Below are 19039 nucleotides of genomic sequence, written 5' to 3'. Positions count from 1 at the left end.
GCCTATTTTCTTTAGTCCCTAGAATGCTCTTATGCTAAGACAATATCAGCTTTAAAGAAACAAACCCCTTATTAAAAATAAACCCTACTCCCCTACCCAACATAGATCCCCCTCCCTCCTCCTCCCCCCCAGCCTAGCTGCTACCCTGGGAAAATGCCCCGGAAGATGGCTGCCATGAACTCCGATCCCTGAATCTGCTCCGAGGGGTAAGTAAAAAGTTAGGGGCAATTGCCTCGGGTAGCAGCTAGACTGGGGGGAAGGAGGGAGGGGGATCTATGTTGGGTAGGGGAGTAGGGCTTTTTTTAATAAGGGGTTTGTTTCTTTAAAGCTGATATTGTAGAGCTTTTAAGATAGATAGATAGATAGATAGATAGATAGATATACAGGTATGGTATCCATTATTCGGAAACCCATTATCCAGAAAGCTCTAAATTATGGGAAGGCCATCTGCCATAGACTTCATTTTATCCAAATAATTCACAATTTTAAAAATGTCCTTGTTCTCTGTGATAATAAAACAGTACCTTGTACTTGATCCCAACTAAGATATAATTAATCCCTATTGGACACAAACCCAGCCTATTGGGTTTAATTCATGTTTAAATGATTTTCTAGTAGACTAGTAGAGGTATGAAGACCCAAATTACAGAAAGATCTGTTACACAAAAAACCCCAGGCCCAGAGCACTCTATATAACAGGTCCCATACCTGTATTTAACTTGTTTGAAGAAACAAAATGTGTAGGAGGCATACAGGGTTGGACTGGGCCCGTCTGAAACATCTAGACTCCCCCTGACCTTCCCTCCTGACTATGGCCACATTGAAGACTACTAGTTACGTGCAGGGGAAGGAGGGGGGTTGCGGCATATTTGTAAGGCCCTGGGGTGGGGCCCCTCAGGGTCCTAGATCCCTTGTCCAATACTGGATGTATACGTTGCACAGATGTAAAAGTAACAACTAGAATTACCCAGAGAATATTATGGACATGTTACAACAGAAATATACTGATGTATCTTCAGTTTAGCAGTATTTATTTGTATTTTTTTTAATTATTAAGAGTGGAAGCTGGTTGTGGTTTCAGCAAAGCAAAGCTGAGATATCCCAGTCCTCTTTACATATTACTGGGGTGAAGGTTTAAGAAAGGTTAATATCTGGCTACACAAAATATTATAAAGCAGAAGTTTACATTCACGCACGTTGTGCAAAAATATATAAGTTCACCGCTTCCACCATTCTGTGTGTTTCAGAAATTTCCCACTGTGTGTCAAGTGTCTGACATGTGGAGGTCTCAAGTAATGTCTGCAGCTGTCATAAACAGAGGAATCTGAGAGACAGACAGGTGGACAACTGACAAAGAATTCCTACACTAAGAATCTCAGTCGAGCGAGACCATGTTCATATCCTCCCACCTTACACCATCATATTGGCAGGTTACAAAAAAAATGACTTGTGCTTCTTTCCCAATTCTTGGTGTGCCAGTTTTTTTTTTTTTTTTTTTTTGGGGGAACTGCCTTGTTATTAGTGGGTGTCTGTCCTGACAAAAACACCATAATGTATCTCTCATTCTCCCTTTTACTTTATATATGAGGCAGAAGCAGCAGTTTAGAGCCCTTGGGACACTCACTGCTAATGCTATCTCCATGTGGCATGGACATCCACAATAACGAAGAATTCTGCACCAAAACACTCACACCATTACCGGAACTAGTTTATGTCAATTTGTTTTATTATTTCCCATAATGATATGGGAAAATTTAGCTGCTGCTGACTTTTTTAGGAACTGCTTTTCACCCTTATTCTTTGGCATTGGCTACATGCCATTTGAATGTTTGTGTTAAGTGCCTTTGGGGTGATGTTGACTCTGTTGATAGTTGAACATTTATGTAGGACTAGTTTTATGACATCACTCTATGCATCGCATAAGGGAGTTGCTCCTAATATGGAAAGGGATGTTTTGCCCCTATGTCCCTCCCAGGCTTGCTATGCCATGGCCCTCCTGGGTGTGGGTAAAGTGGCCCTTTAACAAGTCAGAATAAATATTTTACACTAAATAAGATGAACAGCCCCTCCAAATATATAATAACTGATGTAGAAGACCAATCTAGCACAAGAATGGGATCCGTTATCCGTAAAGCTCCGAATTACAGGAAGGCCAATTTTTTATAAATGATATCCTTTTTATCTGTAATAAAAAAACCAGTAGCTTGTACTTGATCCCAACTAAGATATAATTAACCCTTATTGGAGGTAAACCAATCCTTTTGGGTTAAATTAATGTTTTGATACATTTTTAGTAGACTTATGGTAGGGTATGGAGATGCAAATTAGGGGAAGACCACTTATCTGGAAAACCCCATGTCCCAAACATTGTGGACAACAGGTCTTATACCTGTATCTACATTTATAGGCCATTCTTTCAAGTCCTTAAATTGCTTTAATCAATTCTATTTAAACTGTTTACATAATTGTGGGATATATAACATCATAGAAAAGTCTGTTACATTGTTAGTGGCTTTCTAGAAAACAACACGTCACAGAATGTGAGCAGTAGGCTAGTAGATATTTTCTTTACCAGTTCCTAATAAGTAATGAAACAAAATAATATTGTATGGGGGTCCCACCCAACACTTTTCAGCTGCCTAAATAATATTTGTAATAACTAATCCTCATTATCATCATCATCATCAATCCACTTGACATACAGATAATTTGGTGCAAAATCAATGATGCGTATCTTAAATGGGCACCAAGAGGCTATTGCAACAGCAGATACTGACCAAGATTACCCAGTGTCTTGGATGGAGAAACAATAATGGCACGGACATTGACATGACCATGCATGTACTTCTAAGCTTACCTCGAGCAACTGCCAGTGGCAATGTCCCACTGTGCATTTCCGGATACCAGATCCCATCAAATAATCCCAGAATTCACATTCTTAGAAGCTTTTTAACTTTCAGCAGTGACTCCATGTTTTATTCTTAGCAAAGACTATCCCTTATGTGAGCATCTAGGTAGTTAGGTGGCCTAGTACTGGTCAGGGGACCGTGACTGAGGATTTACATCTGGATAAATTAAAGCTGGGGCACATTATTACTTCTACTACACAAGTCACTGTAATATTGTAGATCAAAAGAATAAGAATATAGCAATATTTACAGGAAATTCACATTATGTTTAACCACCTCACTGGAACAGAACATAAATTCAGCTGTTAGGGACATTACTGCCAACACCAAAGAATTACTGTTTCGGTGGTCGTCTTTGATCTATGCCAAACCACATTTTTATTGGCAACACATGGCATGGCAAGATCAAAGAGCTCAATGGCAGTTAATATTATGAAGCTATTTACCTTAGCCATAAGGATTTTCCATTGGGGGAACACAATCTGTTGATGGAAAGTAATGTGATTTATTGGGCATGGTTAGGCTCAGGGTGTACCTGATGGTTTGTTTGACATCCTAGGGTTCTCTTTCAGAAGACACATCTCCCTCTGCACCACTGCTTGCACTGGGGTCATCCTTACTGCGTGGGACGCTCTTCTCTCGACTAGATTCCGACTGTGTCTTGGTTCTCGTCTTCTCTTTCCTTTGCTGCTGCTTTTCCAGCTTTGACAGCTTTTTAGGTTTCCAAGAAGACAAAGATATAAATACACAATGTGAGGTTAGAATACAGCACCACAAAAATATGAAGAAAAAAAAAAGTACAACCATGATTCAAAGCATACGCTCACGGAATGCCAGGTATCAATTTGTCAAGGTGGAACATAAATATTCAGCAAAAATGCAGGTGTTTCTCCCACTGTTCTTTTTTTGTTATGCGACTTAGTAAAAACAATGTCATAAGTTAAAATGATATAGTGGTGCTGCTGGTATCACATGTAATGGTAAATGGGACACAAGTTCTGCTTAATATAGTATTGTTCAAAGTATTTTGCATCACTGCTGTACAGAAGCACTTTTTCAAGGCTACTGGGGGTGTTATAGTTCTTGAATAAGCAGTGCTAAAACTGTAAATGTTTCCAAAGCTAAGGCCTGTACAACTCAAGGGCTCCCTGGACTTATGTTACTTGTATGTAATCATCATTTTAATATAATACAGGTATGGGATCCATTATCTGGAAACCTGTCACCCACAAAGCTCTGAATTAGGGAAAGGCCATCTTCCTAGACTCCATTTTATCCAAATAATCCAAATGTTTTAAAATGATTGCCTTTTTCTCTATTATAACAAAAATGTAGAGATGAACCGAATCCAGGATTCGGCCTTTTTCAGCAGGATTCAGCCGAATCCTTTTGCCCAGCCGAACCGAATCCTAATTTGCATATGCAAATTAGGGGCGGGAAATCACTTTTTGTCACAAGACAAGGAAGTAAAAAATGTTTTCCCTTTCCCACCCCTAATTTGCATATGCAAATTAGGATTCGGTATTCGGCCAAATCTTTCACGAAGGATTCGGTGGTACGGCTGAATCCAAAATAGTGGAGTCCGTGCATCCCCAGGCCCGGATTTGCGGCAAGGCCGCATAGGCCCGGGCCCAGGGCGGCAAAGAAATAGGGGCGGCATGCCGCCCAGCCGCCGTTCAACTGCACCAGCTGCGCCGGCGTTTTTTCGCGGGCGCACTGGGAAGGCGGGCGCTAGGACTGCGCGGCCGCCTGGTCGGACCGTGCGGCCTAGGGGCGCGCAAAAGTTAAATCCGACGCTGTGCATCCCTATAAAAAAGTACATTGTACTTGGTCCAAACTAAGATATCGTTAATCCTTCTTGGAACAAGCCTATTGGGTTTATTTAATGTTTTCATGATTTTCTAGTATCAAGTTATGGAAAGATCTATTATCCAGGTCCCAAGCATTCTGGATGACAGGTTTCATAACTGTATCCAGAAAGCTCCAAATTATGAGAAGGCCCCCTCCCATAGACTCTATTTTAATCAGATAATTCAAATCTTTAAAAATGATTTCCTTTTTCTCTGTAATAATAAAACAGTACCTTGTACTTGATCCAAATGAAGATATAATTAATCCCTATTGGAGGCAAAACAATCCCATTGGGTAAATTTAATGTTTACGTGATTTTCTAGTAGAATTAATTTAAAGGTGAACAATCCCTTTAAGGTATGAAGATCCAAATTACGACAGGATCCGTTATCTGGAAAACCCCATTTCCCGAGCATTCTGGATAACAGGTCCCATGCCTGTAGTATATGGCTAACTTTAGTTTCATACAGTACATTTTTAAACATGCTGAATGAGATGTTTAGTTGAATTAAAAATATTTGTTTAAAATAGCACTGTGTTTTCCAGTTGACTGTACAGAGGGGAGAGTTTTGATGAATATTGTAATTACTTAAACACATAATAAAGGCATATTACTAGGATCATTTCATAAATCAATGTGCTTTTGCTTCAATTTAATTTGTGTGCGTGAAAAAAAGAAGATGAAAAAGAAACGTGTAATGGAAAATTGTGCTATAACTGTCTTTTTGTTCAAAGGCATTGCCACTGCTAAACTAAACATTATTTGTATGAACAGCATGAAGGTCTCCTATTTCAACAGTTATTCTGTGGCTGTACCCATATGTTTATAGAACACACAGACTGGAGAAAGCAGCTTACTTTGAACTTGTCTTCTTTTTAACCATAAAGAGAAGTAAACAGAGCTTGCACAAAAAGGAGCAGAACTTTAACAAATTTCTTTTTGCTCTGGTTTGTTATCCATATAAAGTAAAATGAGTTTCCAAGAGGCAAAAACATGCATTTTTATTTTCATTTTATTTTATGTTTCACAGTATTCACCCTATATTATATAATATTTGCCTGCTTAGAATTCTATAGCTGAATACTCACATTAAAGAACACAAAACTAGGATCATCTTCTACATAACGGCTTATTAAAAAGGTGACTGAACGCTGTCATTCTGTAACAGACTAAGGGCCCTCTCCTATTCAAGGCATGTCCATATTGCTGTAATTCAAATGCTGACTGCTAGTTGGAAGTCACTGTTGTGTCATTTACTTTATATAGCAGAAAAGTGGAATGTATCAGCAGTCTGGATTATTTATATATATAATTGTTTTCAAAACCCTTTTGTTCTTAACATTTCCCCCACCACCTGTGTCTTTGTAATGGGAGATGTTACATTGCTATAATACACAAAAGCCATGAATATCTTGTAAATTATATCCTTATAAACGGTGACTTGTGATGTCATCAGTTATAAACGGTTAGTAGTGATGTCATTTTTGTCACATGACTCCTAAAACTTGTGTATTATAATAAATAAAGTACCCCTTGTTGGAAAATATGAGGATATTAGAAGTTACCTCGGAGTTCCATGACCTGGCCTGGCCTTCGGCCTCGTGCTTTTATATGGTCATGAAACTCCTTGGTGACTTATAATATCCTTTACAATAGGGGTACTTTATTCACTATATATTGTTATATTGCTAAAGGGGTTGTTCACCTTTAAATTAACTTTTAGTATGATTCTGAGACAATGTCCAATTGGTTTTCATTTTTTATTATTTGTGGTTTTTGAGTTATTTAGCTTTTTATTCAGCAGCTCTGCAGTTTGCATTTACAGCAATCTGGTTGATAGGGTCAGAATTACCCTAGCAACAATGCACTGATTTGAAAAAGAGACTGGAATATGAATAGGAGAAGGTCTGATGAAAGATAAGTAATAAAAAGCAGCAATAACAATACGAGTATATATATGTGTAGCCTTACAGAGCATTTCTTTTTTTGATGGGGTCAGTGACCCCCCATTTGAATGCTGGAAAGAGTCAAAAGAAGGCAAATCATTAAAAAACTATAAAAATAAAAAATGAAAGCCAGCTGAAAAGTTGCTTGAAATTCTATAACATACTAAAATTTAACTTAAAGTGATACCGACACAAAAAATTGTCTTTTCAAAATATTAGGTCACGTTGATCGTTTTTTGCTGATAGTTCTGCTTTTGTAAGTAATTATTACTTGAAGTTCCTAAACAAGACTTTATACTTAATACTTTTACATAATAAATAGCATTCAAAGATAATGTTATGATGGATATAAAAAAAAGGTTATTTTCAGGTGTCAGTATCTCTTTAGAGGTGAACCACCCCTTTAATCGCTACTTTCTAAACAGCTTTAAAACTTGACCCCTAAGTATATGTTTAAAAGTCGCTTAAGTGTCTTAGACACCATCAGTTTATTAAACTGTTAGTTAACGTACCAAAACTTTTGTATAGTGGATGTTCATAATGAATGTAAATTATGCCGAGATCACTAATATTCTAAGATAATTTGCAATTTAATTTTATATTCTTGTTGTTGTTGATGCAGTTAAATAACAGGAATTGCATCAGTATAAATTCTTTAAAATCCCAGCCCTGGAGCTCTTGTACAGGCTCTTACAATCAGGATTGGACTGGGCCGGCGAGACACCGGAAAAGAACCCAGTGGGCCTAGGGTTGCCACCTTTTCTGGAAAAAAAATACCGGCCTTCCTATATATTTATCTTTTTTCCCTATTAATAACATTGGAATCAACCATCATTTTTACCGGCCAGGTGGCAACTGTAAGTGGGCCCCATCGGCCCAGACCCACTCCCAAGGGGCGCATTAGATTGTGTGCTCCGTGCACCCGATCGCTGCTCCCTCCTGCCCTGACCGCGAAGAGAAGATAATAGAAGTACTCGTCTATGGGGGTAAGGGTGGCACATGGGGTTGCAGCTGGGCTGGGGGGCCATGGAGGGGGCCTGATACTGCAGCCCCTGTGGGCCCAGAGCACCAGGGGCGGAACTACCGGGGGAGCAGGTGGTGCGAGCGGGCCAGGGCCCCCCGGCAGTCCGCGGGCCGCTTCGCATATTCCCGGGCCAGTTCCGGGTGTACGGAGGGGGGCTGGGGCCCGGCTGCGCGTCCTGCGCCAGGGCCCGCCACCTCTAGTTCAGTTTCTGCAGAGCACCCCCAGTTGACACTGCTTACAACGCATCTGCTTTTTTCGTTGCTGACCCTGGTAAACACTGGAATCCTAATTTGTGCCTATACTGCAACTAATTCAAGTCCTACAAAATATCAATGTCTGAAATGCACTAATATGGTGGGGGAATACAACTAAGATTGACATGTGACACATAGTAAAGGGGCACAATTACATTCAAAAAAGAATCAACCAAAGATCTGAATGAGCTACAGACATAATGGGTCTCATTTAGTAAAAATGGGCAAATCTGTCTACGTGCAGTTATTTGTAATCTAAAAGACAAGGAGAACTGTGCTCTCAGAGTTACATAATTACAGCAAGATATTGGCCATAAATGACTTCATATAATTGAAATGGAAGAAACGACAGGGAAGCCTTATTTGGAGAGACAGAAGAAAAGAGAAGCGCAGAGTAACATAAGCAGCCAGTGGATGAGAGATATCATACAACAGAAGGATCTGATAAGACAGTGGTATTTACACTGGATCTTACTCATTTTTGGGAAACAGAAGAAAGATACGTAATAAATCCTAATTAGTGGCTGAGAGATGGCAGACACAATTCTTAAAAGGGAAGGAGTAGCTGCAGTAGAGCCATTACACCTGATACTCTGACTATGATAAGCTTCACATATGTACCGGTAGATACATCATCGGTAGAGCAACAGAATTCATATTACCAGCCAATTTGGTTATAGTTAGAGAGAATGCCCTGCTTTAACAACATCTATGTATTTTTTATGTAAGTTTTGATGTTCTTCACAGGGTAGCACAGCCATTTGTTGGGAAGTTCACCTCTCTGATTCTCTACCATATTCAGAAGAAAAAGCAGCCAATCACAGGACACCCCTTTCATAACAATTTATGGCAATTTATGATTTGGTGAAAACAAGGCTACTAAATTGGTTCTGTAGTCTTGTAACAATAAAAGTTTAAACTCCAGGTTAAAAAAGGGATGTCGTTTGTTACTGGCTAGATGCCTGAATTCCCCAATAAAATACATATTTGTTGCAGCACTTCACCAAGTAGAAGCTTTAAAATCGGAGGTATTAAACGCCTTTATTTAGCCAAAGACTATTACCCACGATTAAATGTTCATAAATGAATAAATTGTGGCACTACATATTCTATTTTGATAAACTGAATACATTGAATAATATAATGATATGTCTTACATCCAACTAAAGGCATATGAATCAATAAGCTAAAGGGTTTAGGTGTGCTCAAACTTGCATCTCAAACATACTTGTGTAAGGGCTGCAGAAGTGACTGTGTTGTGTGCTGGCAAATATTCAGCAAACTTTTCAGTTACGGGCCACGTCAAGGCCAAATTCAATTAACTGTAACTATATAACTATAGTTTAACTGTGGCTAGCGTAAGCAATAATGCTCCATTCTTGCATCTGGGTCAATTACGGTAAGAATTTATTTTAAATTAAGAGTAATATAAAGGTTTACATATTTATGCACATAGTAAATATTTGTAGTGTTTGGTCAGTGGTGGATTAATGCACAGGCCAGCTTAGGCTATAGCCTAGGTGTTCTGTGGTATCAGTGGCCCATTTTTAGTTTCTTTTAATATTTATTTGCACTGCTGGTTCTGGTCGGGTGCACCTACTGTGAGAAGAAGTCAGGAAAGGCGTATGTGTCACTGGTGCCCAGAGTAGAGAGCTTGGGTGCACGTGTGCCTTGATCTGCACACATCCAGACCTAACAGTAGTGCCTCAGTACCAGGGCTCTGGTCCATCTGGAAGATAAGCCTAGACAGTGATAGTGAGCATTGTAATAGCCACTCTAGGAGTGAGAGTGAGTACAGGGTAGCTAGTGAGCAGCTGTGGCTCCAACCAGGAGAAGTAGTGGGGTTAGAACCACGTGGTGTGTAAACCACTAGAGCAGAAACTACACCAGGTACCGGGAGTTGCACAGGTACACTGGGATCCTAGGCACAAGTCAAGCAGTTTAAGCCTTGTCACACACAGCCATAAAACACAGCAAAAGGGTGGACTACATATGTATAACTTTAAAAAGCTTAAGCGATATGTAGTAAGAGACACAGTGGGAGGGAGGTCCCTGTCCCATAGAGATTACAGTATAAGTGGATGAGAGGCTAACATACAGGCACAAATTGGAGAAGCAAAAGTGCACAAGGTAAGGCATAGTCAGTAGGCGCAGGACTAGGCTATTGTTCTAGTGCTCCAAAATGTCTTAGTTTTTTTTTCTTGAAGAGATTGAGAGAGGATCCTAGAGGTAAGCAAGATAGAAGGGTTTAAGACGAGAGGTGGCAGTGGATGTGGTGAAGAGAAGGTGGCTCTGAGAGGAGCAGAGAAGTCGAATGTAGTGAGGAGCAGAGTAGTGAAGGGGTTTGATATACTATCCTTTGCTTAACAGGCAGCCGTGCTAAGGATTTTAGTCCCAAAAAAAATGAGGCTTGGTAAAGACTGGGTTTTTGGTTTGTGCTGACGCTGGCACTTTTGGAAGGCATGGGCATCAACTGGGCATCAGTGGCTGGACCACAGCAGTTTTCCCAGGAATGGTTGCAGGCCCAAAGCTCAGAGTACTGACTAGTACATATTGGCAGATAATAGACAGCCAGCTGCTAGTTCTGCTTCTGCTTTAATATAAGGATTTTTTATTGTATAACAACGATATCCATACAGTAATCTGCACGCAACACATTTGTCAGGTCCCAAGACAATGCCGTCGGGAGAACAAACAACAGATGAAGAGTGAAAAATAAATAGTGTAAAATGAGCATCTTTAATTACTCAGATCCGTACATCTAATGCTATGCTCGGGTAAATCAATATTTACTAGACTTTAATGATAATAGCTGACATTCAGGGATGTCCAGCAGTGACGGTTGATAATGTTTTGCACCATTTGTTCTCTCTGTGTTTGATCCATAAGGCCCAGAGCAAACAGTAAGTTCCTGTAACGCTAAACGAATATTAAAGGGTTGGTCGATTTTCCTTTTATACGCAAAAGAACTTCCAACCAAGAGAATGCTGAGTTCCCTGTAGAGCATCTCAGCCAGTAAGGCTACTAATCATCTACAGCTGCTTTTCCTCTGAAGCATCTTCACTCCAATACCATGTCCATTCAAAGACATACTGGTGATCTGAAAAGTGTATGTGGCATAAGTGGATCAAGACTTTGTAACAATGTAATGATTGCTTCATAACGATAACTGGACTATATTACGGCAGATATTGCTTTAGAACGAATAAGATCAATTCTGCATTGATTACATTTTAACTTGAAAATAGTGTTCGCTCTTCCAGGAAAGTGGATTTGACAGTTACTAATGTGAATCGGAATGATTATAAATCTGTAATGAATTGTAATTCACAATTAACTCATATTGGTGGCAAAACAATCATATTGGGTCTAATTAACGTTAAAATGATTTTCTAGTAGACTTAAGGAACGAAGATCCAAATTATGGAAAGATCCCTTATCCGTAAAAACACCAGGTCCTAAGCATTCCAGATAATAGGCCCTACACCTGTACAGGTGCCTGGGGTTTTTACGGATAAGGGATCTTTCCATAATTTGGATCTTCATACCTTAAGTCTACTAGAAAATCATGTAAACATTAAATAAACCCAATAGACCGATTTTGCTTCCAATAAGGATTAATTATATCTTAGTTTGGATCATGTACAAGATACTGTTTCATTATTACAGAGAAAAAGGAAATCATTTTTAGACATTTGGATAAAATGGAGTCTATTGTAGACTGTCTTTCCGTAATTCTGAGCTTTCTGGATAACGGGTTTTCGGAAACCGGATCCCATGCCTGTATATGTATAATAAAATGCAGGCTTGAGTGACTGTGGTCAGGCCAAACTCAGACACTGCTGAATTGATTATAATACAGTATATCACTCTTAGGGGCATATTATCAAGGGTCGAATTTCGAATTGAAAATATTTTGAAATTCAAAAAGACCAACCGAAATGAAGTCGATTTTTATTTGGTCGAATAGGTCAGTTTTCGATCACATAGGTCCATATTCGTCCAAATTCGAATCGTTCGAATCAAAGAATAGCGCATTTGATTGAATTTGATTCGAAGTTTTTCCCCCTAAAACTCCACCAATTGACACCAAATAGGTTCTAGGAGGTCCCCCATAGGCTAAAACAGCAATTTGGCAGGTTTAAGATGGCGATGGTCGAAGTCGGATTTTTAAAGAGACAGTACATGATTAATTCCGATATTTGAATTTTTTGAATTTATTTCAAAATCAAATCGAATTTGGACTATTCCCTAGTCGAAGTACACAAAAATAGCTCGAAATTCAAATATTTTTCATTCGAAAATTCACCTTGACCTTTGATAAATCTGCCCCTTATTATATGAGGATCAGCTCCACATATTTGTATCAACTGACTTTCAATAGATAATATTTACTGACTACAATACTTATTCTGCTGGAATCCTTTATTATTTTGCTGCACTATATACTGTACAATGTGATTCAATACACAAGATTTGCCTGTTCTTTTATATTCTCTGAAATGCTGGTTTTGAACTGGGCACAAAGTAGCAAAAGGCAGCTGATTCACACACCAGTGAAGAAGCATGCAGGCTATTGTTAAGTTGGAGAGCTCTCTTTTCCTGCATTGTTGAAAAGTCCAAACCAGCAGTACAGAAAGCGACATACAAATACTGTTTTCAGTTGCAATTACAAATAACTTACCATTGAGAATCTGTAAATAGGAAAGCTGATTATAATTATATTTTATTTCATGTTGCCAAAAAAAAAACGTGTCTTTATCTGACAAAATAGATTTGCTTGGTAGAGAAGCATCATGGCATGTAATGTGAAAAGCTGTGTGAGAGAAGATCAGGAATCCCCCCTATCAGCAACATGTCAGTCATCTGACATATAGGGATTACATGCAGCTTTACCTGGTCAATATTACACTGCCATTAAAGATTACAAGTGCAGATTCAGTGCTGGGATGGTTCACCTTTCTGTTAACGTTTAGTATGTAATAGAACGACAACAGCAAAAAACTACTGCTCTGTGAGCTTACAATTTGATTATTTTGTTACTTTTTATCACTTATCTTTCTATTCAGCCCTCCTGCTATTTATATTCCAGCATCTCTCAACCACTGCCTGGTTGCTAATGTAAACAAGACCGCAGCAACCAGTTAGCTGGTAACATTCCAAACTGGAAAGCTGCTGAACGCAAATCTAAATAACTTAAAAACCCACAAAAAAAATTACAAAAATTCAAACCAATTGCAAATAGTCTCATAATATATATGTCTACATAATACTAAAAGTTTATTTAAAGGTGAACAACCCCCTTTAAAGGAAAATGAAAGGCTGGTGATTATAAAAGCTAACCTCTGACCCTGGACTGGCATCCTCTTTTCAGAAAAACACACCGGCCTGGAGTAATTTACTAGTGAGGGGTGTACAACCATCTTCTTTCTCATCCCAGGGATCCCTTGCAGGTGGTAGAGTAAAATCAGAACTTAGAGTAAAGAAGCTGAACTTCACAGCCCATGGCTGGAGAAAAGATCCCAAGAGAGGTAAGTAGGAAGCGGTGTGACACTCACTAGTTTATTACCCTGGCCTGGTGTGTTTCAGCAAAGAGTAGTGTCGGCCTGGTGTCTGAGATAAGCTAGTATAATCACTGGGGTGTGCTAAACAGTTTGACACTTCCAGTGATTAAGCCTCTCCTTCTACTTCAACAAATATGGTTAAAACCAAGATCACAGTGTCAGATATTAACAGAACCAACATAATTCTCATTGGGGAATCCTCTTGAAGTTGGTTCTGGAAGTCTCACAATACAATGTCATTATGCATTGTTGCGTTAAGAATCACTTTAGTTGCTGGACTACAGCTCCCAATAATGCTTGATCCATAATGGAAAAGGACCTTGGAGTCCTTGTAGATAATAAACTTGGCTGTAGCAAGCAATGTTAGTCAGTAGCATCAAGGGCAAATAAGGTCTTGAGCTGTATTAAAAGGGGCATTAATTAGTGGGAAGAGGGGGTCATTCTTCCACTGTACAGAGCGCTGGTAAGGCCCCATCTAGAATATGCCGTATAGTTTGGTCTCCAATTTTCTGAACTATTACTGAATTAGAGAGGGTCCAGAGAAGGGCAACTAAGGTGGTAAAAAGTATGGAAAATCTTAGCTATGAGGAAAGACTGGCCAAGTTGGGGATGTTCACACTGGAGAAGAGGCGATTAAGGGGGATATGATAACTATGTATAAATATATAAGGGGATCATATAATAATCTCTCTAATGCTTTATTTACCAGTAGGTCCTTCCAGCTGACACAAGGTCACCCATTCCGATTAGAAAAAAGGAGGTTCCGCCTAATATTCTAAAGGGTTTTTTTTCCAGTGAGAGCTGTGAAGATGTGGAATTCTCTCCCTGAACCAGTGGTACAGGCTGATACATTAGATAGCTTTAAGAAGGGGTTGGATTGCTTTTCAGTGAGTGAGGGAATACAGGGTTATGGGAGATAGCTCATAGTACAAGTTGATCCCGGGACTAGTCTGATTGCCATCTAGGAGTCACGAAGGTATCCCCCCCCCCCCGAGGCAAATTGAAGAGGCTTCAGAAGGGGTTTGCCTTTCTCTGGATCAATTAGCAGTTAGGCAGGTAATACTTGTATACACTTAAAAGGTTGAACTTGTATCTTTTTTCTATGTTACTATTCTGAGAATGGTAGTCCTTCAACTTTTCTGGAGCAACTCTACTATGGATGGTATATGTCCCCTATAAGTGTTTTCTTTTAATGAGTTCTAGTTAAGGCAAAATCCATCATGTGGCCCTGCCCTTAAAGGGGTGGTTCACCTTTGAGTTAACTTTTAGTATGTATGAGTATGAGTCTAAGCAACTTTTCAATTGGCCTTCAATTTTTCCTTTGTTATTATGGGTTTTAAATTATTTGCCTCATCTAAAAAATAAAATGCTCTGTAATGCTACAAATGTATTCTTATTGCTACTTTACTTATCTTTCTATTTAGGCCCTCTCATATTCATATTCCAGTCTCTAATTCAAACCAATGCATGGCTGCTAGGGTAATTGGGGCCCTAGCAACCAGATTGCTGAATTGAAAACTAGGGAGCTGAAGGAAAAGCTAAATAACCCACAAATAATAAAAACCAAATGCAAATTGTCTCAGAATATCACACTCTACATCATACTGAAATGTAATTTAAAGGTGAACAACCCCATTAAAGGAAAACTATACCCCCAAAATGAACACTTAAGCAACAGATAGTTTATATCATATTAAGTGGCATGTTAAAGAATCTTACCAAAGTGGAATATATATTTAAGTAAATATTGTCCTTTTACATCTCTTGCCTTGAGCCACCATTTCGTGATGGTCTCTGTGCTGCCTCAGAGATCACCTGACCAGAAATACTACAACTCTTAACGGTAACAGGAAGAAGTGTGGAAGCAAAAGACACAACTGTCTGTTAATTGGCTCATGTGACCTAACCGGTATGATTTGTTGGTATGTTTGTGAGTACAGTGAATCCTACGATCCCAGGGGGCGGCCCTTATTTTTTAAAATGGCAATTTTCTATTTATGATTACCCAATGGCACATACTACTAGAAAAGTATATTATTATGAAAATGGTTTATTTACATGAAGCAGGGTTTTACATATGAGCTGTTTTATGCAATATCTTTTTATAGAGACCTACATTGTTTGGGGGGTATAGTTTTCCTTTAATAGTATATTCTCCCCTGTATCAAGAAAGCCCAATGGATCTCACTGCCCTGCCTGTGCACCAATATGCTGAAGATTTGACATGTGTGGATAAACTGTTGGTTTGTTTCCACAGAAACTTATCCGAAACTAAGAGCCCCCTAAAACTGTCTTGTTAAAATGTTAATGTATTGGCGCTGGCTGACAATCTGCAAGAGAAAGTAAGGTGTGCAAAACTGCAAGAGCAAATTGAAACATCAAAGTACATTAGGTATCAAATTTGTAAGTCAAATCTCACTGCTTTGATATTATCAGTGTAAAATTTATATGTGCGTCAATTTACATAAAGCAATATATCAGAAACAAAGGGAACATGTGCCTGGCTGCACTACGCCGTGCTAAACAGACGTGCCAAGTAAAATAATGAATTTACCAGTTGTCAAATCGATACCAGATTTTTTACCAAAAAAAAAAGAAGGTTCTAAGTAAAAAATCATTACTTATATTCTGGTGATATTTATGTATTAAAAAATGCAGAGTACAGTTTTATTGCCTCTGTATTGTAATTTTACATGGTGGTTATTTTTGTTCACTTGCCTTTAATTTATAACAACAAGCGGATCTGTTATAGAGTAACAGGAACAGACACTGTTTGCTGACCACCTAGATTCTACTTTAAAGGAGAACTAAAGCCTAACTAAAGAAGTAGCTAGAAATGTTGTACATTATGTTTTGGGCTTCTGTATCAGCCCAAGGCAACCACAGCCCTTTAGCAGTAAAGATCTGTGTCTCCAAAGATGCCCCAGTAGCTCCCTATCTTCTATTCACTGCACATGCTCTGTGCTGCTGTCACTTACTGAGCTTAGGGACCCACTCACAATATACAGTACACAGAATAGAAATGTCACAGTATAAGGCTGATTAGTAATGAATACAGATAATTACTATATGGCAGCTCAGAAACCAGTGCAATTAGCATCAGAATGTATTAATCAGCCCTGTAGCATCAGTTATATTAGACAAACTTAATTGCTCAATCTTCTTGATAATTAGTGACGACCCATTAGCTTAGCTTCTCAACAGCTGCTCAGAGCCCACTGAGCATTTGAGTGTCACAGACACTTTCCAAGATGGTGACAAGTTTGAAGTCCTGGATCATTGCTGCTATTGAGAAGCTGAGACTTTAAGCTGGTGCAACAAGTTCAGTATATAAAATATTTTTATCTTATTTTAAGCCATATTCATTTTTAGAGTTTAGTTATCCTTTAAGTGCACATCCCTTTATACTTCCCAATAAAGTTTGATGGGAATTAATCCCCAGGACAAAATCTAGTTGAATTTACACTTTATGCAGCCTCTCCAACCCATCTGGTTGGCACACAGGTATTGTGACCCAAAACTCCAAATACATTTGTTTTATCAATTTGTCCTGGGCTAGAACTTGAACTAAACTTTGCTTCCACAGTTCCACTTAATGACATTTCTAAAATCAGAACCAGGCAGGGTTTATATATTATTTGGAGAAGTCAATTATATTTTCAATGCTTTGAAGTGTAAGAACAACAACCCCAGTGGTTGCAAGGGTCACAGAGTATATTAAGGTGTGGGACTGACTTCACCTAACAATTCAATGAATTTATAAAACCCTTGCAAAACTATAAAACTGGCAAATGAACTGGAAAATTGCCCAAACTTTTCCATGTTATATTTTCACTTTTCAAGCAAATTCTGCAAAGCTACTGTATTTATCTGCAGAGGTTGTGTTAATTTATTTTCACTCATTTTTAACTTACTTTGGGCACCTCATATGGCCTTTACAGGAGCCATATGGACCTTGTTCTAAGCATCCAGTCATAATGGAAAGGGAAAAAAACATTTACTTGTCCCATGAAAATCCCTATACAGGTATGGGACCTGTGATCCAGAATGCTTGGGAATAGGGGTTTTCTGGATAAGAGATATTTCTGTAATTTGGGTCCCTATACTTTAAGCCTACTACAAAAATCACTTAAAACAAACCCGATATATTGCTTAAATTACATTCTGGAGAGCTGTTGAATAAAAAGCTAAATAACTCAAAAACCACAAATAAAAAATTAAAAGCAATTGCAAATTGTCTCAAAATATCACACATATCTACATCATACTAAAAGTTAAATCAAAGGTGAATAGCCCCTTTAAGTGTCCTCTAAAGTCTAACTTTCTGTTGGCCTATCATATCAGCCTTTGTTCAGCTTTCACCAAATCCATTCACAAACACTGTAACATAAAAATGATCCTCACCGCTAATGAAAATTGTAATTTTCTTTTTAAATGCCACTGGTGTAATGGCCGCTTACAAAAAGACAACCTAGCAGAAACAAGATGGCTGTGTGTGCATTTATTATTCTTGAGTAAACATTGTCTTAAAAGAGCGCTGAGATATAAAGGTGACATCCTGGTGCATTTCCTTTAGAAAGATGAATGGAAGACAGCTGTTGCAAATAAGGATCATTAGTGGTCGGGGGATATCCTGCAGAGCTAGTAAATATGTGTGTGTAATGTAATGCATCCCAGAAATGCTTTCTAGCATATTGCTGTTCACTGAACATAAGCTTGCTCCATCAATAATACATGTACAATGAGCCTGATGAGAGCGATGAAGAACAATGTATAAGCAACAACAGAAAAACGTCGCTGTGACCGAAACTTTGGCACAAGGACAAATGAATTATAAAGCACAGTACTGAGCTAAATGTACATTTAGCAACCCCAGCTACAAGGAAATAAGATTCCAGCACAGTTGTCTCCTAAATATAGTTACATGTGCAACCGTTATTTTACTGTTGCAGACTATTTTGGAACTTTAGAAACACTTTTTTAATAATTATTATCAATAATAATATATAACCTAAACTATGATATAGAAAATTAATCTGACCAATTAGAGCTTATCATTATTATTCCTTTTTCATTTTCCTGTGGCCATGACTTGGAATTGCAATCTGGTTGTCAGGGTCACTGCCCCCAGCAACAAGAAATTAATTAATGCCAGGACTTAATTTTTATTATTTGATAATTCTGTATATATTGTATTTAAATTCATATACTCTCCAATTGATCCTACAATGTGTCATCCTAGCCCATGCAGGAGCATTCTTTAAAAAAAAAATATTGTTTTTCCCCAACCAGGGTGGAGGAAACATCTTCAGGTAACAGGTACTTATATTTGATTTGCCTGTACCCATGACCCACCTTCACCATACTGAATTGCTGCTTATGTACCAGAGCAATCTAGAAATATAACTGAGCTACACCTTGTTATATACAGGTATGGGATCCGGTATCCAGAAACCCATTATCCAGAAAGTTCAGAATTACGGAAAGGAT

The 19039-nt window shown here is 38.5% G+C and overlaps 1 protein-coding gene across 1 annotated transcript in view; it reads right to left on the bottom strand.

The window, feature by feature from the left end:
• Nucleotides 1-19039, bottom strand: part of dtd1.L (D-aminoacyl-tRNA deacylase 1 L homeolog) — a 96987-nt gene that overhangs the window by 10275 nt on the left and 67673 nt on the right. Inside the window, 1 exon segment of the mRNA NM_001093157.1 lies at nt 3445-3620. Within this exon segment, the coding sequence (NP_001086626.1) occupies nt 3465-3620 (156 nt within the window). The 3' untranslated portion in view covers nt 3445-3464.

The sequence above is a fragment of the Xenopus laevis genome, chromosome 5L, assembly GCF_017654675.1.
Source record: "Xenopus laevis strain J_2021 chromosome 5L, Xenopus_laevis_v10.1, whole genome shotgun sequence".
Classification (NCBI taxonomy): domain Eukaryota; kingdom Metazoa; phylum Chordata; class Amphibia; order Anura; family Pipidae; genus Xenopus; species Xenopus laevis.
This window is presented reverse-complemented; position numbering and strand designations above follow the sequence as displayed.